At 43.8% G+C, this 27,870-nt stretch overlaps 1 protein-coding gene across 5 annotated transcripts in view; it reads right to left on the reverse strand.

The window, feature by feature from the left end:
- The window catches only part of TPD52L1 (TPD52 like 1), a 99,847-nt gene extending 79,871 nt beyond the window's left edge, over positions 1 to 19,976 (reverse strand). For 2 of the 5 annotated variants that reach the window (XM_082729993.1, XM_082729992.1), the window contains exon 1: positions 19,726 to 19,973. In XM_082729993.1, the coding sequence (XP_082586119.1) occupies positions 19,726 to 19,744 (19 nt within the window). In that variant the 5' untranslated portion in view covers positions 19,745 to 19,973. Of the gene's footprint in view, positions 1 to 6,526; positions 6,549 to 19,725 lie in introns of those variants that run through there. The other 3 variants (XM_082729991.1, XM_082729995.1, XM_082729994.1) reach the window with 3 other exon arrangements.
- Between the last annotated feature and the right edge of the window lie 7,894 nt (positions 19,977 to 27,870).

Consider the following 27,870-nt stretch of genomic DNA (forward strand, 5'->3'; position numbering starts at 1 on the left):
GACCATCCGTAAGATGCTGCTCTCCAGAGCGACACAGCCCTGTTAAAACCATTACCAAATATTTCTTAGAACGCTTAGATAACGGTATCATGCGTGAGAGCAGAAAAGACTCTTCCAATACGAGCTCACTTTTCAGCATTTCTGTCCATGAAAAGATCATGAGTATTCAGAGGGGGTAAATGGAAGAAACAGAAGGAAAAAAAAAAAAGTAAGTCAGTACCCTAGAGTGAAAAGAAGGGAGTGGAAGATCATTCTGCTACCTTGAAACTTTATCCGATGAAAAAGCACTTGTGCCTTAAATAGATACCAGGGACAATGAAATTACCAGCACTGTAAAAAACAAAAGAGTAGTATAATTCTCATTATTGTAAATAACGAAACAGGAAGAAAAAAGAAATGCAAGGGGAAATGACAGGAATAGAAACAGAAATGGGAAAAGGACGATCTGCTTGTAAAATGCTTTGAACGAGTTTTCAAGGAAGTGTCCAACCACTAATATGAAGGAAAATTAGCATTCGTAAATTGTTGGTTAGTTGACCAAGGGCTTTGAGGCCTGTGGGGGTGGAGGGTGACCATAATTTCGATTCACACTGAGAAACTCTAGTCTCTGAGCAGCTGCCTACAATTGGGAGGCAGAGGGGGACAAGCATGTGTCCTTGGGCTGTGCTATCCTGCCTTGGACAGCAAGCAATGAGGATGGGCTTGGGGAGGTCCACAGTGCATGGTGATAAAGGAGAAAGAAAGAGAGCTGACTGACGCACAGTGTTTTGCCTCTGGAATTTCACTGTCTCCTGGAGAGCTCAAGTTCATCAGGAAAGTGACTGAGGACATTGTGTCCAACCTACAGGGACACAACCACAAGGGATGCTTGGAATTCAGTCAGACATGTCTGTAAAGATGGAGTGGCCTGAAGTAAATATGAAGGAGTTCGGGGGTATATCAAAGGTCTCCACAGTTGTAAGAGCCAAAAAAATGCACAATGCAATCAAGTGATGTGGAGGCTGCAGCAGGTTTCGCAAGAGAAGTCATGGAGTTACAGACACGGCAATTACGACTCCAACAATTATTCACCAGGGTCACCAACATCTCAACACAAATCGCTGGGCTTCGTACACACACTCTCAAGAGCACTCAGAAAGCCACCCGTCTGCTGGAAAGGAGGCTCAGTCAACCCTAGTGTCTTTGTGCAGAGAGTATCAATCCCAGAGAATTACTACCACCACTGTTCCACTTACCCTCATTTCACAGCCTCCCCTTCCCAAGTTATTCTTTTCCTTAGCACAAAACAACATCCAGCATGCTACATCTTTCATTAATTTCTGTAGTTTATTCTTTGCCTTTTCCCAGAAACGTGAACTACCTGAGAGCAGAAATTTTCTTTTTTTTTTATTCATGTTTTCTTGGAGCCTAGAACAATGCCTTGTACACAGATAGTTTAAGTGATTACTGAATGAAGCAATGAATGGATTTAAAAACAATGAATAAAACCAAAATCAAAGAACTCTGTTTATGTAAATGGCATCTGAATATTTGGTATTTTATATCATGTTTGAAAGAATTTGGTCTACTGAGAGACTATTTGGCTTATAATTACAATTTTAATTGTTTGATTAGATAACTGATTTAATGTAACTTAAGTGGAAATTTGGCTAAGTTTATAAGTGATTTTGGAAATTTAAGAGAATTCTAGATTTACTATATTTAGGTATTTGATTTTTAGATTTAGAAGGTTTAAGTACTCAGGAAGGCTAGTCAATTAGAAAACTTAAGTCTTTAAATATGAAGTTGAGCGGATCAACTAAATGTGTACACCAGTTATAAAGTTCCTTTAAAAGTCTTCATTGGGGTGCCTGGGTGGCTCAGTGGGTTAAAGCCTCTGCCTTCAGCTCAGGTCATGATCCCAGGGTCCTGGGATCAAGCCCCGCATCGGGCTCTCTGCTCAACAGGGAGCCTGCTTCCCCCCCTCTCTCTGCCTACTTGTGATCTCTGTCTGTCAAATAAATAAGAAAAATCTTTAAAAAAATAAATAAAAGTCTTTATTAACATTTGCTAATTTTACCAATAGAGTAAGATTGGCAAGCTGTACTCAGAAGTACGTTTTCTGAATCTGACTTTAATGAATAAATTTTAAATTTTAAACTTTTAATTCTAAATTTAAATTACATTTTTAATTTTAAATTAAGTTTTTAATTTTTAAATTAAAAATAAACTTTCAAAAAGTCTTTTCAACAGGACAGAGGGACAAACCACCGTAGCTAGCTGCAGAAGGTGAAAGGCTGCATGTGCACAGAGAGAATTTCAGAAAACTCAAGCCCTTGTTCTGGTGTCCCCACTTATGAGCAACTAGTCTAGGTCAATCCCCTCATCTCTGGGAGTGCTTTCATCTACAACATGAGATTGCATGAAAGTCCCTGGAATCCTAAATGATGACCCTGTTCTAAAGGACATAATGCAGCAGGGGTTGAGAAAAGGGGAGATAGCCTGCACAGGGAAAACCAGGAGCTCATCAGTGGAGAGGGATGTGACAAGTCAAAATGAGGGGGAACAGCATTTGAGGCGAGTGAAACCACATGAGCAAACACTCTTGCATGGGAAAATGGAAAGTGGAGAGTCAGTGGATAATGTCCATGGGGAGCCAGCCAGCAAGTCAGGTCAAGAGAACATCACCACTCCACCAATGTGTTGAGGAATCTGTCTCACGGCTCAAAAAACTAATGTATTAGTAGCAACATTAACCGTATGCGCTAGGATGTCAGTAACAGTTTAATATCACATTCACAGTATTTACATAGGATCTAAACAAGTAATTAGTTATCAAAATTATTATATCCATTTGTATTAAGATTAGATTTTATGGGGCGCCTGGGTGGCTCAGTGGGTTAAAGTCTCTGCCTTCGGCTCAGGTCATGATCCCAGGGTTCTGGGATCAAGCCTAGCCTCGGGCTCTCTGCTCAGCAGTGAGCCTGCTTCCTCCTCTCTCTCTCTCTCTCTGCCTACCTCTCTGCCTACTTGTGATCTCTGTCTGTCAAATAAATAAATAAAATTTAAAAAAAAAAAAAAAGATTAGATTTTACAAGAAGGATATGTTGACATGTTTTTAATTTACTCAGGAACTTCTTGGCACCTTACTTATCAGGGAGCTATGCTACTTTAATTAGCCTAAGATGAATGATGACTCAAATATTCATCTTACAGAATCCATCTTCAGCTCTATGAAACGGAAAGAATATCCACATAACCTGATATTTCTGCAGATTTTCTCTGCCCTAAATTCTCGACAAAGCTAAAAATACCCTCCAGTGAAAGGTCAGTGAAATTTGGAGATGAATGGGGCTCATATTCATCAATATTTCAAACCCTAGCAGGCTATCAGTGAGGTCTTGAGGGAAGTGGCAGATTCAGGGAAGGAAATAAGCATTTTTCAAGTTTCATTCAGTAACTACTTGCAGCCTGCAGAATGTTTTTAGGCAATACAAGATTACAGACGTATCTTCTCCTAAATCTTTATAATTATAACTTATATATGCATAAACAAATTTATAGATTTTACATTTATTTATAATTTTATAAATAAATAAATTTACTTTATAAATCTGCTAAGCAATACACGCCACATGTACATTATAAAAGAAAATGTCACCAAATCATTGTAGCTTCTATTTCTTTTTTTTTTTTTAAGATTTTATTTATTTATTTGATAGAGATCACAAGTAGTCAGGCAGAGAGAGAGGAGGAAGCAGGTTCCCCACTGAGCAGAGAGCCCAACGTGGGGCTCGATCCTAGGACCCTGAGATCATGACCTGAGCCAAAGGCAGAGGCTTTAACCCACTGAGCCACCCAGGCGCCCTGTAGCTTCTATTTCTATAAGAGACTCTCAATTGTCCAGTTAAAATAACTTGAACAGGTGTTGCTGACCCAAGATTTTCAACTGCTTTGAAAATCAGCTTCTCAGGCAAACCACTCCCCGTGGGATTGGGCTGAAGCTCTCCTCCTCCTCCTCCTTCTTCCACCTTCTTGGAATCCCTACACTAGGACAGCCAGGAAAACATGGGCACGCAAGCATATGGTTCATCTGCACATCTCATACGGAGAGTCTCAGTATTTGCTCTGTATTTGTTCGAGGGGAGGTTGGGAGAAATGGAATACCGTTTTTTGGGTAAAATATACATCAGGTATCCAGTGACCTCTTCTTTTGTGCTGTCCCATAACAAAACTCTACTCCCACATTAAATGTGAATGAGCAATGCAGAATTTTCTAACGCTATCACAGGGGAAGCTAGGATGGCATTTATATGTTTCCTGGGCCAACATCATTAGAAGAACCTCTTGTTCTAAGTTTCCCGTCCTCAGTCCTCAGGCAACTCCTTCTCTCACATTCTTTATTTTTTTGTCCCTCTACGACTAAGTTTCGGTGTGCCCTTTCCACCCCATGTCCCTCTAGATCCCCCTGACCCACTCCAGATCCCGGTCACTCCCCTCTCCTTGAGAGGAGCAACTCAGTTCTATTCCCGCTTCTGCGTTTACAGTGACATAGCCCGACTCCTCAGTTTAATGATCATCTCCAGGATGTCAACATCAGGAATGACACTGAAAGACAGCGGAGCAGTACTGAGACCTCTTACTACCATCTCAGCTCTTCTTCAATTTGGGGAGCTTTTATGAGAAGTTATAATACAATTTTTAAAAATGTTAATTTTTTATAAAAAGTTGAAATGTTCACCCCCCCCCCCATTACACCCTGCCAGGGTCATACATGATGGTATTTACTCAACACCATTCATTCATCATTTCCCCATAAGTACTGACACAGTGCTATCCACGAAAGAGCCATTTTCTAGACACTGGTGATATGACCATAAAGACAACAGTCAAAGACCCTGACCAGAAGGACTTTAACGCTCACTGGGAGAAAAAGAAAATAATTATGCATAACGTTAAATGCCACAGGGCTACAGAGAAAAATAAGGCAGAGTAAAGGAGATAGTAACAGGTCACATTTGTAAGTGTAATGTGTGTGTGTGTGTGTCTATGTATATACATCTATATATTAAAACTTTACATTTGTGCCTTTTTTAAAAATTAATATTTAAAATGGCAGGAGCAGAAATCTACAGTTGTCATTAGAAGCTTTTCAGAATACAGAGAAATCTCCAACAGGCTGCTAAGCAACAGACAGCAGAATTTTCAGTCCTGCCATCCAGAACACACACCTCTCTCCATGGTTTTGCATTCCTTCAGCACGGCTGTGCGCTAACAGCTAGCCTCCAAGCTATGAGAGACCAGAAATGAGATCTGCTAACTGAAGAGATTAGCGCTGCGGCATGTTCCCCAAAGGTTTATTAAATTATTATGAGAGAAGTCATGGGAACATCAACAAAAATTTAACCTGTTCATCCTCAGAATGTGTCCAAACAATAAATGTTGCTTTGTAGGTCTGCTATGCACATCGTTAAGCTTTCATCAGCGTAAATAAAGAAGGACCAAAAGAGCAACCATTTAAAATATTTACCCCTGGGGCACCTGGATGGCTCAGTGGGTTAAGCCTCTGCCTTTGACTCAGGTCATGATCTCGTGGTCCTGGGATCAAGTCCCGCATCAGGCTCTCTGCTTAGCAGGGAGCCTGCTTCCCCACCTCTCTCTGCCCGCTTCTCTACCTACGTGTGATCTCTGTCTCTGTCAAATAAATAAAATTTTTAAAAAATAAATAAATAATTAAAAAAATAAATAAAATATTTAACCACTTTCAGGGTGCTCTAGTAGGTACAACTTGTGCTTCAGAAAACAACTTTGCACATGGGCCAGATGTCCAAAATTCTATCAATTTATATTTCTAACTTCAACCTACTCATCTTGCCTTAGCTCCAGCAAGCTATTTTTAACTTTGAGGTAGGTGGTGTACAAAACCCAAAGAATTTTTCAATAAAGGAATGCATTAAAGGTAGTAGCTTGACGTCTAACAGCTGTAACAAAAATAGGGCAGTAGGTTCACAGAGGAAGGACTTTGGTTCATTCACCTGCTTCCCTGTCCCCTCGCTCAGCACTCAGAGTGCGCGATGCATATTTCAGGAGGAATTAATAAATGAGTCTCACTTTGTTGTAACAGGACCCAAGTAGGGTCACAAGCACCTTGCATGCATTGTCTCAGTAGTCACAAAATCCACAGGGCAGCTGCCACTTTCACCACTTTGTAGATGAGCTAGTTAACGAAGATGACTAAGAACGGATTGAAATGGGACATGAAACCAAATTTTTGTGACTACATCCATGCTCCCCACCCCCAGGCTAGAGTCCCTTTATAGGACACAACCTTTCTTTTCCTTTCATCTAGTTTATTCCTCTTGGCTTCCACTCACAGGACCACAGTCTCTCCCCAACTGGAGGAAATAGTATATAGTAATCGAGTAAATGGGAAATACCAGCCTCTGGAGTAAAAATTTAGGACCTGCATTTGAAAATAAAAATACCTAACTGACTACAAACTTCCCATATTGAGACAGGAACAGCGCCTTAATACATGGCTACGTACCTCATCAATCCACAAGGAGAGTCTTGCCTCCAGTGCACTAGAACAGTCTTATTAAAACAACATCATCAAGGGAGTACTGTCCTATCATGTCTGTTGTATTCTATTGGTTAGAAGCAAGTCACAGGTCCTGCCAGAAATCTAGGGGGAGGGATTATACAAGGGTGTGAACACCAGAAGTCCGAAATGCCTGGGGTCATCTGAGGGTTTGTCCACCACAAGCGCCAGTAGGGGGGCCCATGAGTTAACAACAGAACTGGAAACAAGGCGTGTGCATCAGAATCATCTGGATGGTATGCTAAAACACAGATGTCTTATGTCTTACCCCGAAGTTTCTAATTTAGCAGGTCTAGGGTAGGAATTTGCATTTCTAACAAGGCATTTCTTCCCAGGCAAGGCTGGTGGTGCTGGTCAAGGGATCACCCTTCAAGAACCTGTACCCTAGCCTGTCCAAGCCACTCCCAGTGCCGCCTCCCAAAGTGGCCAGCTGTCAGTCCCTCAGGATTAGGAATGTACATCCTGATAGCACGGTTGCCCAAGGAAGGCACGTGCAAGCCTGGTAACACACACAAGGTTTTTTGGGCAGACAGTTCCGGAGTCCCAGGTATCAAGAGGGTGGTCTAGAAAAGGAGGCATAGGTTCTAGGTGGGCCTATAGACATTCTCAACAGGGTTCAGACAAAGGCTAAAGCAGGGCCCTCTAAATTAATGGCTCAGGACAGGGGTCAAGAATTGTGAAGGGTCAGATTTTACCCTACTTGCAAGCTAGCAAATTAGCCTGTCAGTTTCAAAGATCGTGGTGAAAGACACAGACGCCTGGATCAAGGGGAAAAAAAGAGACAAGTATTCACAGCAATAGCAATGGCCATAGTACATCATTGCATCAGTTCCCTGAGCCCTAACTGCAGAAGGGTGACGTGAGGAGGGTCAGGTGTTGCCTGTTTACACAGTGGGGTGTGTTTCAGGAACTTAACACTGAGATTTTGAGGCCCTGATTTCATAAGGTGGCTGCTAGCCCATCGGCCCTAGACCTGATCCAGAGGGAGACCTGATCTTTATTATCCCGGACAGTAAATCAATCTGCCCATAAGGGAGAGTTTCTACTTTCCAAGGCCGCCTGCTATGCAAAACATTCCTGAAAAGATTGTGCAGAGAAAATTAGCTGTTAAGGCCTTTGCTCAGAGGATCAGTTGTGCAGAAACTTGAGAAACCAATGGAGGATGGTCTCCTGACCACAGGGGTCCAGTTGCCAGGCCTCAGGGTAACATTGATTGGCAAGAAGATGAGGACACAAGCCAGCAAGGTATTCAAGGAAGAGTTTTTGAGGCAGAAGGATCAGTAAATTGAAAGGCGCTGAAGACCAAGTAAAGAGAATTAAGCAGGAGGGCATGGGGACACAGAGTCAGGCAAGTCACAGGGGAGAAAGTGGAATATAGATCACACAGCATCCTTCCTTTCGGCTGGTGTCAGGATTCTGCCCTTCATTGTGAGAAAAATGAGTTATTGCAGAGTTTTGAAAGGAGGAGTGGCACGGGACCAAATGTTTTGAGAAGATCACTTTGGTAACCATGTTGGAAATGGACTGAAGATAGGCAAGGGCCAAAACAGGGAGCCCAGCTAGGAAAGTCTTGCAGAAACCGGCTGAGATGATGGTAGCCTGGGCCAAGGCCCTATCAACAGAAGGGTGGGAAGTTGTTTGACTGGAGATGTATTTTGTTAGTGGCTCTGGCATGACAGACTAAAGATGGGTTATGATAGGGAAAACCCGCCCCAGGCAAAAACCTCTCAGGCTTTGGGCTTCTGCATTTGAAACGGGGTTGCCATTAACTGACAAAGGGGTAACTTTGGGAGAACTAGTGATATTTTGGAGGAAGGACACCAGAAGTTCAGTGGTAGTCATGTTAAGTCGAGATACTTATTAGACATTCATGCAGACATATCAAGTGGGTAGCATGAAGTTGAAGGGAATCTGAAATTCGGGAGCTCTTAGTGTTTGGATGGAATTTTAAAACCATGAGTCCTGAGCAACTCACAAGAGAGAGGGCAGACAGAAAGCAAAGAGGTTGAGACAGGGCTTGTGCTGGTAGGTCAACCAAGATGAGGCCTGAGAACTGATCACTGGATATTTATTTTAAGATTGAAAGCTAATTGGGGCACCTGGTGGCTCCGTCTGTTAAACAACGCTTGGTCTCAGCTCAGGTCACGATCTCAGGGTCCTGGGATTGAGTCCTGCCTCAGGCTCCAGTATTTTCCCGTCCATCTCCCCCTCTCCCTGCCCCGCTTCCTCCCCTGCTCACACTGGCACAGGCATGTATGCCTGCTCTCATTCTCTTTCTCCCTCTCAAATAAATAAATAAATCTTTAAAAAAAAAAAAGATAAATCGTAAATAATTTTTTAAAAAAGAGGAAGAGCTCGTTCCCTTTTTCCTCAAATCAACTAGAACCCAAATTCAAAGCTATTATGGGACCTTTATGCCTCCGGCAATATAACAGGTCCCATTACATTCATCTAGAGTATTTATTTTCCCTCAGCCTTGGAAAAGAGCTGAGTAGAAACACAAAACTCTACGAAGGACAGAGGCCAGCTCCGCAGATTTGGGCACAGGGCATCACTGGAGAACAGAGGGCACTGAGCCCCTCGGGAATCAAACAGAACACTGGCACCAAGTTCATTCCTTTCCAGAGCTCAGATCTCCACAGGAAGGTAGTTGTTGTACCTGTGTATGTTGTAAATTCCTGGCTCCTCGCGAACAAGCGTATTTAACTATAAGTTCACAAAATGTGGGATGAAGCCAAACAGAAATGGGTTTATACGCCGTTAAGGAGATGACAGGCCTAAATGAAGTCGCTGTTGCTAAACCCCACATCAGCAAATCAAGACGGAATACCTAAGCTAACTGCAGTCTCAGCCTCGTCTAGCAAGGTAACCTCTAAGGAGTAAGGCTTGAGTCAGAGCTCAGCGCTAGTGGGGTAATCTGACCGATGGACCTCTTCCGACCCCCACAGATGGGGAAGGTGACCTTGCCTGAAACAATCCACTCTTAGCTAGAAATTTCCTTTTTCTTTCCTAACCCCTTCTGTCTATAAAAGCCTTCCATTTTATACAGCTCCTCAGAGCCCCTCTCTGCTTGCTAGCTGGGATCCTGCCCAATTCATGTATTGTTGAAAACACGTCAATGAGATCTTCAAATTTACTCAGCTGAATTTTGTTTTCATAATAGCCTCCCTTAGCAAAGGTCTTCAAAAGTTATATCTGTATCTGATTGTAAGATTTGGGATAATGATGTGGAGAAGAAAGGCAGAAAGAAAAATAATTAACTTTTCTTACAACGTATACCCCATTGACAAGTACTTGAGAGGGCAAAGTGACCTTCCTACCTGAACTCAAGTGCCTCAATGTTAATGCCTTGCTAGAGGCAAAAGCCAACCTGAGCTTGACATTAGTCTGACCTCCAAGATCCCGGAAGTCTTTTTTTTTTTTAAGATTTTATTTATTTATTTGACAGAGATCACAAGTAGGCAGAGAGGCAGACACAGAGAGAGAGAGAGAGGGAGGCAGGCTCCCTACTGAGCAGAGACCCCCCCTGATGTGGGGCTCGATTCCAGGACCCTGGGATCACGACCTGAGCGGAAGGCAGAGGCTTTAACCCACTGAGCCACCCAGGCGCCCCCCCACCAGGAGTCTTCTTTAATGTCTGAAAATCCCTTTGGAAACTTCCTTTACCTCTATCCACCTCCCCTGCCCCGCCCTCACCAAGATATAAGTTAGCAATCACCTTCCAAGCATATGGTCCACGACCTAAAGGGTCTCACGACCACAAGTTTACCAGAGAGTAATAAATGACCTTTAAAGGTCCTGGAAACCTTGCTTCCAAATCCCTTAGAGATCTACACTATCCCTAATCTCTCCCAACTTGAAAGTATATAACCAGTCACTCCTTACAACTCTAGTGCAGCATTTTTTGTCCACGGGTCATGTCCCCGTGCTTTAATAAAAACACCTTTTTTGCAACAAAGACGTCCCAAGAATTCTTTCTGAACCATTAGCTCCTAGACCCCAACATTTCACATCAACAGCAGGATATAAAAGGGTAGTGCTAGATACCACAGATCAACTATTTGCTCAGAACTCTTTAATGAAGAAAGGAGCTACCCCATAACATAACTGTTGAGGAGAACAAAGGCAAGAGAAATGTAGTGAAAATTAAATTTCCTTACAACTTGAGACAAGCTGAGTGTGACTGACATTCCTCATAGAACCCATAGCTGCCTTAATGTTGATGTTTCACTAGGGACTAAAAGCAGCCTTACCTTGAGGTACCAGACCTCCAGGATCCTAGAACACTTCTTTAACATGGAGAAATCCTTTTAGAGACATACGTGATCTCTACCCACCCCGCAAAACTTTAAATTCTATGAGTCACTCCTCACAGTCACAGTGCAGCTGCTTCTGCCCACGTCCTGTCCCTGTGCTAGAATAAAAGCACCTTTTGAACCTAAAACGTCTCAAGAATTCTTTCTTGACCATTGTGCTCAAGGGCCCTGCATCAATAACCCGAAGAATTTACTTGGGGGTGGGGGGAGGCAGGCAATACTGTGCTGCCAATACTTCGCAAAAGCATCCCTGAATTTCCTTTCAGATGTGTTTTCCATCTGCTTACTGTTACCCAATCCACCTTGCTTTTTTTTCCCTATACAATACTTGCTTTTCAAACACATTAGATTGTTTATTGGTTAAATACAAGGCCTTCCTCTCTGGTGGGTGCCAATACAATTTCTGGCCAGAGGGGCCAGGCTCTTCTCCAAGGTGCCAAAGAGTATGTCGAGTGCCCCTGTGTGGCACTGCCAGAAAGTAACCACCCACCTTCTGGCTGCTGGGTACTCCCCCTAGCACGTTCTGCATGCAGATCTTTCAAACTAGCAAGATCACATTTCAAAAAATTTCTGAATGTGCGTTCTTATTTCCACACATTCTCGAAAGTGCTGCAGTGGAAAAAATGCAAGGTCTAATCCTCACAATATGCTTCCTTCTTTCAAGGCCCGTGTCCTGGAGAGCACGCTCTGGGGATCTGAGGAGCAAACGCCACATAAATGAACCCTACCTGGTACACAGAAGGCCCATGACAAAGAGGTATTTTCCTTGCCCACAGTGCGTTTCTCGGCCTGGGGAAATTGTGAGGAACCGAGGATCTTTTGAAAGAAACTTTGCAGGAAACACAGATATGTTGAAACTTCCAGGAGGGGCCTTGGGGTGTCAAAAATGGAATTATCAGAGGCCTAAGACTGCACTTTCTTCCCGGTCTGCCCTAACTCTTAAGTAAGGGAGCCATCTTTCCATGATGCCTTCAGGTACAAAGGAATCCATCTTGGAAGCCAAAATGGTGGGAAAATACAGACAATTTTCTTTGTAGCTCTCATGATTGCTACTTTCAGTATGTGTGTGGTAGGGGGTGGAAATCATAGGAAAAAAATATCTGACAGCTCAAGACTCGGAAATCAAGAGATCTGAAGAGAACCTCTCCCACCACCCAAGCTTTTTCTTTTGAATGAATCCACTCTGCTTCTAAGATCCTTCATGAGGCGCTTGCTCGCGATTGACAAAAGAAAAGGCTAATTATAAGAAAAATGTGTTTTGCAATTTTCAAGGGTTTGGAGGATTCTATATTTTAGATACACATCAGGAAAATGTAATTCGTAGGGTACAAATAACCACAGGTAGATTTGGAGATGAGGCGTAACACACACATACATTTTCGGCGCGCGGTACATTATCTGGCCATAGCACAAATAGCTAAGTGCCAGATTGTTGTCTTTGGGGAAGGAAGCAATATGTTGGTGACGAAAGGGTATTCTTGAAGATTTGTGGTTGTATTTTGGGAATTTCATCTCCTCTGCATCAAAATGCAACACTTATAAACGACTCATGCTGTGAGAAACTATTTAAAATTTATCTTTCCTTGAGGACCCAAAGCTTTCTTGTAGACAACTCAAATTCATTTAAAAATGTTCTGCGGCCTTCCCTGGTGCATTAAGGATGATTCCTAATTTAATACATATATTTTAAATAAACCGCACTGCATTTCTTAAACTTCCAATGGGAGATAAAATGACGGGCTTGAACATCCACAGTTTGGGATCGCCCTCTTGGTGCTCCTCACTGCATCCTACCTCAGTGAACGGAAGAGACAGCTTCCAGGTGTTGGGGACAATTCAAGACCTGCAGTTGCAGTGAACATGTGCACAGATGGAGAGCAAGCTGGGGGGGACAGCCGAGGCTGATACCTTCTTTTTTGGCCACTTTAGACCACAAAAATTTAACAAAGAAATTGCTACAGTTCCTTAAGGACAAACCCACTGCCTATTCATTTTTCCCACTAGGTACCTTGTTAAAGTAGGCATTATGCAAAACGGCTTGGGAACCAGCTAAATAAATGAAACGTATTCGCGTTAACAAGTAATAATAATATTGGGGACACCGTAAAGATCTTTCCCTTTTTGGTGTTTCTTGAGAAACTAGTCCTTTCAGCCAGCATCCTACTTTCGGGAAACAAACGTGCAGATCCTAATGGCTCTCAATTATTCTACAGTCCTGAGATTACGGATATGAAGGAACACCAAGTGGAGTTAACATCTCTGAAGCATTCCATATCTGAAGTGTCTTTGCAGTTAATAATAAAATTCTATACTGGTTCTAAGCATCACATGGCTTGTGACTTACAGAATTCATCTTGAAAGCAGAACTAAAACAGTAGGTTGTTCGTTCATAAAGGAGCACCCTACCACCCCACCCCACGGGGTCCCCGGCCCCAGCTTGCCATATTATGGGGCTTATTCTTGCAGACCTCAGGAGTTCTGGCCATATTCTTTCACACCTAGACCCTGCTCATATGTAGGATAGACAGTGCAACTAAGTACTGCCCTTTTAAAAACCCCCTTGACCGTATGAATATAAAGCAAAATCTATGATTTGTAACTCTGCACATTGACTGCTTATGCATGCCAATTTAAGGAGATGGTACAGAACAGTAATTAAAATCCCAGTGTATGAAGTCACACTTCCGGATTTCATATCTGGGCTCCAACACGTCCAAGCTGTATGAGTTAGAGAACGTTGGGTAACTACTCTGTCATTCAGTGTCCTCATTTGTAAAACAGAAATAACATTACCTTCCTCGGGATTTCATTTTATTTATTAAACAACACAATTTTGTAGTGTATAACATGGTATCTGGCATTAAAACAAAAAACACCATTAAAATATTATTGTTATTGTCCCCCTCAGTGTGAGTTAGTTCTAATCAGCATTCTAGTATTCAAAAACTCCCCCTGGGATGGAGATGTGCGATCTCATCAGTTCTGTGTGCATACACACGGGGACGGCTCTTCCCAGAGATCCTCCCTAAAAAGATGACTCGTGTCAAATTCATCTTCACCTTCTGCTGGCATATGCCATCCCGCACATGACCTCGGGGCTAGTGTAGGGGTGAAGTGGTGAATTCTTCCTTCCACACTTAATTTTTCTGATCTTAATTTCCGTGTCTACAAAATGAGTAAAAAATAATGGTATCTGGGTGCCTGGGTGGCTCAGTCAGTTAAGCATCTGCCTTTGGCTCAGATCAAGATCCCAGGGTCCTGGGATCGAGCCCCACATCAAGCTCCCGGCTCAGTGGGGAGTCTGCTTCTGGCTCTCCCTCTGCCCCTTTTCCCTGTCCCCCCGCCAACCCTTGCCTCATGTGTGCACACACGTGAGTGTGCTCCCTGTCTCTCTCTCCCTCACCCTCTTGCACACTCTCTCTCTCTCAAATAAATAAATAAATAAAATGTTTAAAAAAAAAAAAAGGTAATGGTATCTATCCCATAGTATTACTATAAGAATTCAATAAGATAATGCATGCAAAGTTCTTGGCCACTAAAAGCAACAGCCAACATTTATTTAGTATTTATCATGTGCTAGGAACTGTTTTAAAGCATTTCACATGTATTAACTCATTAAATCCTTGACACAATCCTACAACATGGCTACTATTATTATTCTCACTTTAAGTATGGGAACACCAAGGCCCAGAGGGATCAAGTAAACTTGTCCCCCGTCATATTAATAGTGAGTGAGAAGAATGACAGAACTAAAATTCAGGCAGTTTGCTTGGATTCTGGAATCCTAACTATAACATCTGTTGCCTTTCAGTAGTAAGTGCTTGTTGGGTATTTGTTATTACTATAGTAATCAATAAATACGTGTTGAAATATTTAGCAAATCAATATTTGCCAAGGCACTTATTTATTATTTACTGCATCTCACCAAGAATCAAATCTGTCACAGGCCACAAAAATGGACTCTCCTGCTTATAAGTTTTTTGAAGCAACTTCTCAGATTCTACCTACCCAAAGTATTAAGAAAACAAGAAGTATATTAGAGCAAAAATTCAAAATAGGTTCCAATATACTCTAATATCTATCATTTTTATGATTAGATTTTATAAGAACTTTAATTAAAATAACAGTAGAAGTTTGCTGCAAATGACTGACTAATTATAGATGCAATACTCCCTATATTAACACTTTTGGAGGGAAAATAAAACTACAGGAGGTAGCTTTAAAGGCAGTAAGAATACTCTTAATAAAAAATTTTTAAAAATCATAAATTAAAATATGTAACACCTACCTCCCATAGTTTGAGGTTTATGATTATAGCCCCTGAAATATCCAAAACAAGTATTTTCCTCGAGTAATATGATCCCTACACTATAAGAGACTTAGCCTGTTGCTATTTGGCATGGAGAAGAGGGATTATTTTATTGTTTTCTAACAAAATAACGTACTTTGTTTACAAAGCAAGACTTAGTCTTCCATGCAATATTAAGGAAAAAGGATATAACTGTATTCAGTTTTCTACGGCTTCATTCCTTGCCTCATTTTCTGTTTTGATACTTGTTTATTTTCATTCACCTGTTTCTAATTTAGATTATCTTGCTGTGTTTTTTTTACACATGTATAAACTGCTGTAAGTTCTTCCTGGAACATGATGGTATCAATAAATGTCCTGTGAACAAAGTATAATTATAATGGACGTTATACATGATATTTTCACTTTATGGAATTTGGAAACAGGTAAGATTTATCTGACATTTATAACTTAATGTCATTTACAGATCTCTGAGAATCCTCCTGAGTAGACTCTCTGAATATAAAAAATAATTACTGTAGTAGGCTGAATAATGACCCCCAATGTATCAGGTCCCCATCCTTGGAACCCGTAAATGTTTCTTTATATGGGAAAGGGGTCTTTGCAGATATGATTATTTAAGGATCTTGGGAAATGGAGATTATCCTGGATTATTCAGATGAGCTCTAAATGAAATCGCAAGCATTCTTATAAAAGACAGAGAGAGATCTGACAGAATGCAATGTGACCTCCAAGGCAGTGATGTGGCCAACGAACGCCAGAGCCACCAGAAAGAAGCTGGAAGAGGCAAGGAATCAATTCTTAGAGCCTCTAGAGGAACAAAGCCCACCTGACAGTTCAGTTGTGGTCCAGTGATAGTGATTTTGGACTTCCAGGCTTCTGAACCGTGAGGATAAATTTCTGTTGTTTTAAGCCACTAAATTTGTAGTAATTTGCTACAGCAGTCATAGGAAACTAATAAAATTATTTTCTAAAATTATTTTTAGAGCAGGGGAAGGGCAAGGGGAGAGGGAGAGAGTCTTAAGCAGGCTCTGCACGGCCCTCCTCTGGCTCAGTCTCAGAACCCGGAGATCATGACCTGAGCCGAAATCAAGAGGCAGAGGCTAAAGTGACTAAGTTACCCAGGCACCCCAAAATTAATACAATTATGAACCTAAATAGATGCAAGTGTTAAGTGAGAAAATTTTCCTTTTAACATTAAAGACACTCGGAAAGACAAAAACAAAGTTATTTCCTAAAGTCATGAAATCTTGAAAGGTAGTTTAAAAAAATCAGGAATTTTTATTTCAAAGAATTGTCATATGTTTCACAAAAATGCTACATTCCTGGGGCGCCTGGGTGGCTCAGTGGGTTGGAGCTCTGCCTTCGGCTCGGGTCATGATCCCGGTGTCCTGGGATCGAGCCCCGCATCGGGCTCTCTGCTCAGCAGGGACCCTGCTTCTTCCTCTCTCTCTGCCTACTTGTGATCTCTGTCTGTCAAAAAAATAAATAGAGTCTTTAAAAAAAAAAAATGCTACATTCCTAACCAAAGCCGCTCTCTAATATATCATTTTTATTAATGCAAAATTCTCTAGTACCAGGAAAGCAACTGAGAATGCTGGCTTCCTGTAGGCTTGTCATTCCACACTGTTCTCCAGCTCCTTCTCATTGGATCATTCTGTGCATAATCCCAACTCTATGTTTTCTGTTCTGTCGGCTTCCCAGAATGTCTTCTTATTCTGCTGGAAGTAATCTATTATTTTATAAAGTCAAGGTACATATTTGCAGAATTTCACTTATGGAAATTTTTTTTCACTTATGGAAAAATTTCTAAAAGACCTTGCTGCTGCATTTACCGAGCTATCCATACAAACCATGTTTAAGCACCTGCAGATCTCCTAGGAAGTACAAGGGAACATCCCAGCGGCACCGCCTACTTCATCTCACTCAATTTTGCTTGTTTTTAGATCAAGAGGCAACAAGATAAGCCATCCCCACTCGAGGTAATTCTAAAATAAACTGTGCCGATGATAGAAACTCACCCTTAGGAAACCAGATGAGTCTCTAAGAATCTAACAGGCAATTCATTTGACCAGAAACATGTGTCAAGGGGTAAGATTTTCCCATTCATCTAAACTATAAACATTTTATGAAATGTTTTCTTAAAGAACTTAATAGGTCTGCTGCTTAAATGACCCAAAAAAGTCTGAAAGTGAAGAACTCCAAGTACTGGGAAAATGAGGATTTAAGAGGCAAATTATCATCCATCTGGTTGTAAAAGTATAAAGTTAGAGTCACCTTCACACCCATCCTTACAGGCCCATTCCAAATTAGCTGATTTTTCATCCTAAGTAGTTCTTAAACCTGTTCATTTCTCTCCTCCCTGGCTGGCCATCACCCTAGTCCTGATCTCCAGAGGATAACTTCACTTGCCCTTTATCTTGGGCTCCTCACCCCTTCAGAGTCCACCCACTCATGAGAGGGAAGAAAGAGTGGCAAAGAGGGTAGGGGGGAGATAAATGGGGACTTCAGTTTTAGTTTTCCCTAAAAGTGGCAGGCCTTGAGTGGGGACAGGCAGTCACCGCACGGGCTCTGCTACTCACTGCCTACTTGATGTTAGAGGAATTCACATGCTCTGCTTCTCTCCTCTCCGGAGCACGGGAATGAGAACACGACCTTATGGGACTGTTTGAAGCAGTGAGTCAACAAGTGGAAAAGGCACAAACAGAAGCAGGGACATGGTAAACAATCGTCACTATTTTGATTATCACCTACTAGGCCAGACTTTCAGGCTCTCACGGGCACTATGTGGCCCTCTTTTATAACATTAACACAGCTGCGATTTTACACTTTATTTATTAGTAACTATCAAATTAATGTCTTTTACTTCCTCTACTATAAATGTCATGAAGCAAAAACCAAGTCTGTGTTTGCTTCCCCTAGCACAGTACTTGGCAAAAGGAAAGCACTGGGATATTTGGCAAGTAAATCTTTCAAGTAAAACAAACCAACGACACGCATGGCTCTGACCTGTAGTTTAGCTGTCTTAACAATTCAGATGAGTCTTTCTCCAATCTCAATGAATAACCAATTACTTGGGAACCTTTCAAATACACCCATGCCCAGGCCCCAATCATTCCATTTCGACTGCTCTGGGATCGGTATTTAACATTCTGCAAATAAATAATTCTTATCTGCAAGGCAGGCTGGAAAGCTCCCGTGTTGTTCCCACCTGCTTCAGGTCAGGAGAGAAGGCCTCCAGACCAACCACTGCCTTTGAATTTGACCAACAATCCCTGCCCTTGGTTGAATTCTCCTTTCCTATGAGATAATGGGGAATAAAAAACACTGGGAGCAGCAGCTTTATGGGCAGGATCTTGGCTGATGGAACACACCAGGATGGTTCGTACTGTTCAGGCAACTGTAATCCTGGCAGCAAACCTGCTGGACGACTCCAGCCAGGCCCAAGCACCCACCAAATCCCTTTCATTCGGGAAAGGGTCTGGAACCTCTTCTTACCTTTATTTTGCCCCCCCCCCTTTTTTTTTTTTTGTTAAATTTCTATTTTAAAAGCCATCACAGTATTTCTTGCAGTGTGGAAGAAAGGTAGTGATGATTGTTTTAAAGGCTAAAGAGGGCTGAACTCCGCATCCCTCCCTCCTTGGTGGTGTTCCCAGTGTAGACTCCACGGTCATTGTCCTTCCTCACCAGACTCCAGCTAGACATCCGCCCACCTCTGCTTCTCTCTCCATGTACTCCCCTTTTCGCACAGTTTCATACGGATTCCCTACCCCTGGTCCCAGTATGACCCCAAGACCCGAGGCTGCCGTTGGTGACGCCGCCGCCGGGGCTCCTACAGCGGGCGACCCCAGGAGCGGGGATCGAGGCGGCCGGACTGAGGCCCGGGACCCTGCGCGCCCCGCCCGGCGAGGAGGCAGAGGTTGCTCCCCGACCCTGGGAAACGGGGGCACACGCGTCTATCGCTTGGAGATCCCGGGCGGGTAACGCTCTCCCTCCTGAGAAGGCAAGTCCGGGCTGGGCAAGCCCCTGGCGCAGCCGTGAGCCCCGGGTCTCCGCGCAGCCCCTACCCCAGCGCGCGCCGCCCAGCTCGAACTCGGGACGGGACGCCAGCCCACGGCTCAGGCCAAGAGGAGTCGCGCTCCCTTCCTGTTCCCCCAGGGGCAAGGGGAACGCCTCGCGGATTCCAGACCCTGCACAACAGGTCCTTCGGGCACTCGCGAGGTTGGGAACGCGGGGGAGGGGGAGGAGGGGGCATTGGCTGGGAAAAGAAGTCGAGCACTCTGTGGGCGCATTTCCAGCGGAGAGACCTCTCCACTTAGCATCTCTGCTGGCCCCAGCCTCACAGCAAATCCCGAGTTTGGGGAGCAGTGATTTATCCCGCAGGCGCGGGCAGGAGCGGAGAGTGGCGGACGTGTGAGATGGCACCCATCCGCTCCGTCCGAGAGCAAAGTTACGTGGTGCCGGGAAACGCCTCTCTGAGCGCCAGGACGCGACCCTCAGGGCGATGGGCGACCACTCACCTTGTGCCTGCGCCTCCATGGTGGCCGTCTTCGGACTCCGCGCCGCGGGGCTCCCAGGCGCTTCCAGAGAAGCAGGCGGCGGTGCCCGGGCTCGGAACGCAGCTGGCCCCGCCGCACGCGCTCGCCCTCCCCTGCGCACTTGTCGCGAGCGCTGCGGGGAAGGGGTGGGGGACCGGGGGCCGCCTGCACTGCCGCTGTGGTTAGCGCCGCGGCGTCCAGTCCACCTGGCCGGGACCACGCGGGGAAGGAGCCCGCCGCCGGGCGCCACCTGCCGGCCGCTCCGCGCGCGGCACCGAGGGCGCCCACCCCTGGCCGCGGGCGCCTTTCTCAGGCCCTGCCCAGGCCTGACCCCGCTGTAGTGGGTCCTCGAGCCCAGGGGGCCAAGGGCAGATCCCCAGGGAGGGAGGAAGGAGGGTGCATTTGGATTTAGCACCAGAACCCTAGCTCCTGATGGAAATACGGAGTTTGGATCCTGTGACCTTCTGTACTCAATATTTTTGTTAAATGATCAATATAAAACCTTGTTTTATGTGGGTTTCTGTTTAAAGATAACGTATTTAGGTATTGCTGACTCATGAACTTTGAGCTCAGGGCCGTCATCATTAGAACTGACACCTGAGTGAAACCCGGTGAGCTTACTGAACTGACCAACATTTCACGTGAGCCATTTTAAATAGCAAAATCAGCCCCCTCCCCTGAAAAGCACAAAAATGGTGTATCTGTAGTGTATGAAAAGGGCAGTTGTTTACTGAAACAAGAGAGAGCTTCGCCTTGTTTGACCTCAGCTAGAAAGGTAGGCATGCCTGCCAGCCCAAGTTTCCCCGGGCTCTGCCTAAGTCTGGAATGACTTAATGAGGAAAATTCACAGATATGGAGTGTGCAAATAATAAGCATCAACTGCGGGTATATTTTCTAATTTGGAACCCATAAGCCCTTCCTGTAGGGTGAAGCAGTCACATTTTCAGAGAAAGACTAAAAACTGACAGTTTCGTTGCAAGCCTGGCCTGGCAGTGTGACTAGAAAGCATGGCAGAGAAGAAAAATCAGTTCCTGCTTCTCAGGTCTTTAGCCCTACGCATCTCTTTCTCCTCACATCTACACAGTCTCCATCTGTAAAAGGAGAGGTGGCATTTGTTTACATTTGCTCTTGAGTGGTTTGCCATTATTTTTTTTTCAGCTCCCCCCACCTTAAAATGGATGTTCAAGTCTGTCAGGGTCAGGTATGTGTCCTGTATCAAACCCAAATGCCTTCCCGCCCACCTTTCTTGTCAAAAAGCCTTATACAAATTCATAGATCAAAAGATTTATTGGGGGGGGGGCACCTGGATGGCTCAAGTGGTTAAGCATCTGACTCTAGATTTCAGCCCAGGTCATGATCTCCGGGTTGAGAGACAGAGGCTCGAGCGGGCCCGGCGCTGAGCATGGAGCCTGCTTAAGATTCTCCCTTTCTCCTTCTGCCCCTCCCCGCCTTGCCCTCTGGCTCCCTCTCTCACACACTCTCTCTAAAACAAATAAAATAAAATAAAAAGCTATCAAATAAGCAACTAACCAGTAGGTTCTGTTTCATCCATACTCAAGTTAATGTCAAAGTTCAGACTAATACACATTAATAGAGTCTTACATTTTTGTTTGAACAAGGTATATCCATGATTTTCATGGCACATGTAAAAAACATGTCCGTGTTTTTTGTTATGTTAAAATGCCCCTGCTTTGTAATTGTCGACATAAAAACTGCTCTGCAGAACACCAAGCACAGGGGTTTATGTGACTTCTGGTGATAGTGACCATGGGTGTACCAAGTAATGAATCAGCATCACTGATTAAATCACTTTCAGATTCTGTTCAGTTGTTCTGGTCCTCTCGACCCTGGAAATTAAGCACCAGGATAGGGTTGATTGTAAAAAGGAGCTGAAAATAGTTAATGACTTTCCAGCTTGGGTCATCTAACCTTTATCTACATTATGACTCATTTTTCTGATGTACAAAATTTTAAGCTACTACCCCCTTAATGTATTTTATCATTTTTATAATAATAAAATATTGATAGTCATTCAGAAATAGTAATTGAATTTATTCTCTGTGCCAGGGACTGTGCTAGAGGCAAAGGATATAGGTCAAGGACATGATCCTTCCTCCCCAGGGAGTTCATGGTCTGGTGAAAAGGAGAGATAAGCTGATACTTTATAAAGTAGTGCAGTGGGAGGGAAGCCAGCGTGCTTATAAGCAATGAGGAAGTTTCCCTAACTCAGACCCATGAGGAGATAAAGGAAGGTTTCTGCGAGGATATTTGCCTCAGCGGAGTCTTGAAGGAGGAAAGAATAAACAGGGTAGGCTGTGCTGGCCCCCAAATAATGGGTTAGCCAAGGGAGACTGTGGTGTTTCTTTCCATTTCCTTGTCACTTATGGTGGTGATTTTCCTTAACTTCGTAAAGCTTGCTGAAACAGCCATCCTGACCCTCTTGTGTGTTCATCTCCAGCAGCTTTTCCCCGGGGAACAAACACAATGGATGGGCATTTGATTAAGTCAGTGAAATCCCGGTTCGCCCCTCTAGAACTAATCTTTCTGCTGATGGAGTGAGAATCTTAAATGTCCAAAGGGAAGCTGTATTCAACAGTCTTTGCTTGAACCAGTTCCGGATCACTCCTTACAGAAGCTGCTGAGGGGGCCTGTGGGCAGAGGAAGAGGAAGGGGAAGTGGGGAAGAAAGGACAGATCAAGTGTGCCACTCTGGCGTAGGAGCCTTATTACTACACGGAAGGAGAACATGGGCTTTGGGTCTCCATCATTAGACCTGAAAATTACTAGCTGTGTAACCTGAAGGTAGTTTCCCAGCCTCTCCGTGCCTGGGCTGCTGCATTTTGTGACAGGATGCAATATGAGCTCTTAATTGATGTCTTCTTCCCCTCCAAGCCCCCTGGAGGCCCTTGTTTTCTGGAGCAGTGGTTGCCAGCCTTCTTACGTATCATCCCGCAGCCAGAGGCTTCTGAGCATTCCCAAAAGCCGGGCCTCACTCCCCAGATACTCTGATTTGATTTAGTTTTTGGAAAGCTCTCTAGATAATATGAATACGCTTCCAAGATTGAGAAGGACTGTTTCAGAAAATGTCCCCTGCAAAGATGAAAGGCACTAAATTCTTAGCTTTTAAAGGTTTGTTTTTTTTTTTTTAATTTATTTATTTGACAGACAGAAATCACAAGTAGGCAGAGAGGCAGGCAGAGAGAGGGGGCGAGGCAGGCTCCCTGCTGAGCAGAGAGCCCAATGCGGGGCTTGATCCCAGGACCCTGAGACCATGACCTGAGCTGAAGGCAGAGGCTTTAACCCACTGAGCCACCCAGGCGCCCCAATTCTTAGCTTTTAAATTAAAAAAGTTGCCACCCAGATTAACAGAAAATAATGAAAATGAAATGGGAACAGGCAGAGCAAGGACTTTTTTTTTCTTTCTTTCTCCCCCCCATCCCCCCACACCGCTCCCTGCTTCCAGGGGAACTGGGGAGGGGAGAGAAGTTTGATGGAGAGTTTAGACATGGGTCTGTCTATGTGGGTGTCTCTTACCCTTCCCTTCCCTACCCTCATCAGAGCAAAGAAGACGGCCTTGACAGTCCCATTGAGAAATCTGATGGCTAGATCGTTTTGAGAAATGTTAGAGACAGACTGGATATCACTTTGAATTTCCCACCCTTTCAAGCAGAGTAGGAAAACATCTGGGAGTTCCCTTGTGTACCATGGGGGGAGGGTGGATGTCAGGGGAGAGGGAACCAGCTAATCAGCCACCATTTCCAGGAGACTGAAGAAAGCGAGGCTCCAGAAGGGAAGGAAGTAGTACAGCAAAATCCCTTTGGCAGGTAAGAGGGAGAGGCAGGTTCTGTGTGGGAGCACGGCCTGCTACAGAACTGCTAGTGTCACTCACATCGTGCTATGTACGGGCAGGGCAAGAGGAAGTGCGAAGAGTCTGGTGAGGCATTGCTCACAAAGAGGGCTGGGACTGCCTTCTCCCCATCTCTGCAAACTCCCCAGGCTTCAGGAGGACTGAAATGTGGTTCCTATACCACTCCACTTGCCAGGGAGCTGGATGTGGCAGCCATAGGAAATTAGTGGGCTATGGTCTTGCCAGGGCCATTGAAGTAGAAACCCAAGAAGTGAACATCAGAGGAGTGCAGTGCAAGGCCCTCAGCTGGGGTCCACCAGGGCCCTCAGCTGGGGTCCACCAGGGTCCACCAGAGCCTGAATGTCTCATCAGTTAAGTATGAGTCATTTAGTCTTACCTCATCTTCTCAATCCCCACCTTACACTCTCCAAAGAGGAGCTGGTACCTGGAAGGGAAGAGGTCGGACAAATCAGACTAACTTTTTCTCTCTAATTCTCTCTCTCTCACACACATAAACACACACACACACACAGAGAGAGAGAGAGAGAGAGAGAGGTTTTCCAAGCAGTGCTGAGGGGAGAAGAGGTTTACTTTGAGACTGAGAAGACTAGATCATATGCCAACAGGACAGTGATCTAATAACCAAAACTAACAGAAATGAATGAATCAGAGCCAGCTGCCTGTGAAGAAGCCATGCCAACCAGCTGAGGGAAAAGTAATTAGAAAAGTATAAAGAAGTCATGTTTATCCCCCAAAACCTTGTTACCCTCAATAAATTGGTTACATTATATAAAATTCTTCACAAAAAAACCTATTGGACACATTTTGCTTTTTTCTAAGCTCCCCTTCAAAATTTCTAGAGGTAGTTTCTGGATCCATAAAATACTCATGGATGTTCGGAGGACAAAGAAGGGACACATCACTTGTTGTACTCTCAAGTTCCTACACAGGCAAATACTAAAGCTCACTCCTTCAGACTTTCAAACTGCCACATATATAATCATGTTTAAATCTCAGTCTCTAAGACACATTGAAAATGTATTCGTTTTCTGTGACCTTAACGCAGGGCTTGTCCCCCTCGGCACTGCCGGCGTTTTTTACTTGGTAATTCCCTGATGTGTTGGAGGGTGTAGGAGAGAGTCCTCCGGCTCCCTCGCTAGCTGCCAATAGCAAATCCTCAGTGGTGACTCTAAAAACTGTCTCCAGACAATGCCGAGTCTCCTGGAGGGCAAAGGGAGAGATGAGAACCACGGTGAGAACCAGGTGAGAACCACGGCTTTCACTCTCTTTTGAAGACGCAGAATTATGATGAATAAAAATCACTACCCTGTGTAGTATGGTGAGGCCTACAGTGTAAGGATACCCCTGAGCTTCATCAGGAAGGGGCTTTTTGCCTCTCCTTTCTACATAGAAAGTCTTGTCTCTTTCTGTTGTCATCAATCATTCCTAATTTACCGGCTAAGCAGAGACATTGTCTAAGAAAGGACTAAGAGGGGCTTTACCTTATTCCTAAAGAGAAAGGAGAACGAGAGAAGGCTGAATGAATGTTGTGGCTATTGCTCTGTAACTCTGGATAAGGAAAGTACTGGAAGTTTTTTCTGTTTTTGAGGTTAAATTAATCCATTATAGGTTCTGCCCAAGCATGCACTTGACCTCAGAGTGACAGTGTTCTGAGCCCAAACTGATATCTCAAGAGAAAGGCATCGAAGGGGATTGGGAAGCCATCACTTAGATGGGCCTTCAGGTTGGGACGAGACCAGAGGACAAAAGGAATCTGAGATGGAGGAAAGAAGGTGAGGCCTGCACCAGTCTTTTTGTGATTAGCATTTGGCTTTCTTAGGATCCAGAACCTAGAATTTGCAAAATTGGGCTCTTTTCAGGCTACTTGCATTTCTTTGGTTTATCTTTTGGAATTTTTTTTTTCCTGCTTAGTGTTTATTATGTTTCCTTTCAAAAATGTTCAACTCTTTCAGTAGCACTAAGGGAAGGAAGAAAAGGCATGTGTTGTCAACAGGGCTAGACCAGCACAGGACATGGCAGGAGTGATGGAAACAAGAGAACTCCAAGAGAGACGCACAAAGGGACAGAAAGAAAAGATGACGGCCTCTACCACGCGCTCTACTCCCTCACCCCTCGGTTTGCTCATTCTTTAGAGGATTTTTGACTTATTTATTCAAAGGTGCAATTTCCTTACAGCTTGTGGCTAATTAGTGGGCTCTTGTGGTTAGCAGCTGTGTTTCCAGGGCTGCCCTTGTCAGAGCTTGACCTCTAGATAAATGGATATTACCACACTGTTCTTATAAAGCAAAAACAGAAAGTCAGGTGTCATCCAGTTCTTTCTCAGACACAATGTACACTTCTGGCTCCTTTGTTTACGAGTGACATTGAAAAATGAAAGAAAGGTTAAGTAGGACATCTTAAAGATTTTTTTTTTAAGATTTTATTTATTTATTTGACAGAGATCACAATAGGTGGAGAGGCAGGCTGAGAGAGAGAGAGAGAGAGAGAGAGAGAGAGGAGGAAGTAGGCTTTCTGCTAAGCAAAGAGCCAGATGTGGGGCTCAATCCCAGGACCCTGAGATCATGACCTGAGCTGAAGGCAGAGGCTTTAACCCAGGCGCCCCTCAAACATTATTGATAAGGTCCTTAGGGATTGTGCCTCCTGGCTCGTTTACTCTGGTAAGCAGAAGTCTAGGTGATACCTTGACAGCACATATTCATTGTGCATGGTTACAGGACAGATTACAAGCAACACTGCAAAAGACAAAGGACTCTTTAGTTGACCACAATAGTTACTTTCCAAGATTTCAAAGTGACTTTTACACTCTGAACAAATCTAAACTGGGTCTTAAATAAATGCAATGGACAATACAGACCGATCACAACAACCGTCCCAGAGGTCAGTGTGATTTCCCGAAGGAAGCCGTGGTACACCAGCTTATGTCCAATTCAAGGACCTGGCTTGGTAGATGTTCATGTCTCAATTACGCTCCAATCAGAAAGCTCTGCGAGGGATGTGAGTAAGTGAATAATGTTAACATTTGGTTTTTCCATCTATAACATGGAATGAAACGATTTAAATTTGAATTTGAAAAAAGGCATATTGCCCAACATTCCTACAGATTTGTGGAAGAAGGGAAAAATAAGCCCATAATTAATAACTAGTCAAAAGGGCCATTTTGGAACTATTCAAATGTTTTAATTTTTTTTTAAAGATTTTATTTATTTGACAGAGAGAGAGAGAGATCATAAGCAGGCAGAGAAACAGGCAGAGAGGCAGGCGGGGGCGGAGTGGGGAGAGCAGGCTCCCTGCTGAGCAGAGAGCCTGATGTGGGGCTCAATCCCAGGACCCTGAGATCATGACCTGAGCCTAAGGCAGAGGCTTAACCCACTGAGCCACCCAGGTGCCCCCCAAATGTTTTAATATTTAATATTCCACTATTGAAACTTCTCAGTGAAGACTAGTAGGGAACATGGACTCCTAGAATTGTGCAGAGAAAAACATTTACCTGAGACTTCCTCTTAGAAGTTCTTGTTTTTGGTAGTCAATCCTCCTTATCTGTGAGGGGAAACCTATTTCTCTAGAGAACTTTCCTGCAATAAGTTGAAGCAAATTGTATGGGAAAAATTAGTAAGCCAAGTCCATCCCGTGAAGTATTAAGTCATAACTAACTTGGGAATTATCTACATTTTACGTTCGCTAATTCCAAACGCATATTCTATGTTAAGAAAAAATCTGTACATTTTACTTTATTTTAAAAGATTTTATTTATTTATTTGTTTTAGAGAGGAGAAGAGAGAGTATACACATGAGGGGAGGAGCAGAGGGGGAGGGGGAGGGAGAGAATCTTGAGCAGACCCCAGACTGAGCACCTAGCCCCTTGCAAGGGCTTGGAGCTGGATTTTACCACCCTGAGATCATGACCTGAGCAGAAACTAAGCAACTGGCGCTCAACCAACTGAGCCAAGTGCCCCAGTAAATTTTATTTTATTGCTTATGTATACAGGGTTGTTATAAGTTAATTTCAAAGCTGAAAAAAGTTGTTTAAGTATGAAATAATCATGTTTTATTGTGAAAATCTGTGAAATGGTTTTTGTATATTTTTACTTTTTTAAAAGATTTTATATATTTGAGAGAGAGCATGAGAGACAGAGAGAGAAAAAGAGAGATCAGGAGCAGAGGGAGGGGTAGACAGAGAAGCAGACCCCTGAGCAAGGAGCCTAACGTGGGACACGATCGCAGGAGCCTAGGATCATGACCTGAGCTGAAGGCCAATGCTTA

Source organism: Mustela nivalis (genome assembly GCF_964662115.1).
Source record: "Mustela nivalis genome assembly, chromosome: 5".
NCBI classification, from domain to species: domain Eukaryota; kingdom Metazoa; phylum Chordata; class Mammalia; order Carnivora; family Mustelidae; genus Mustela; species Mustela nivalis.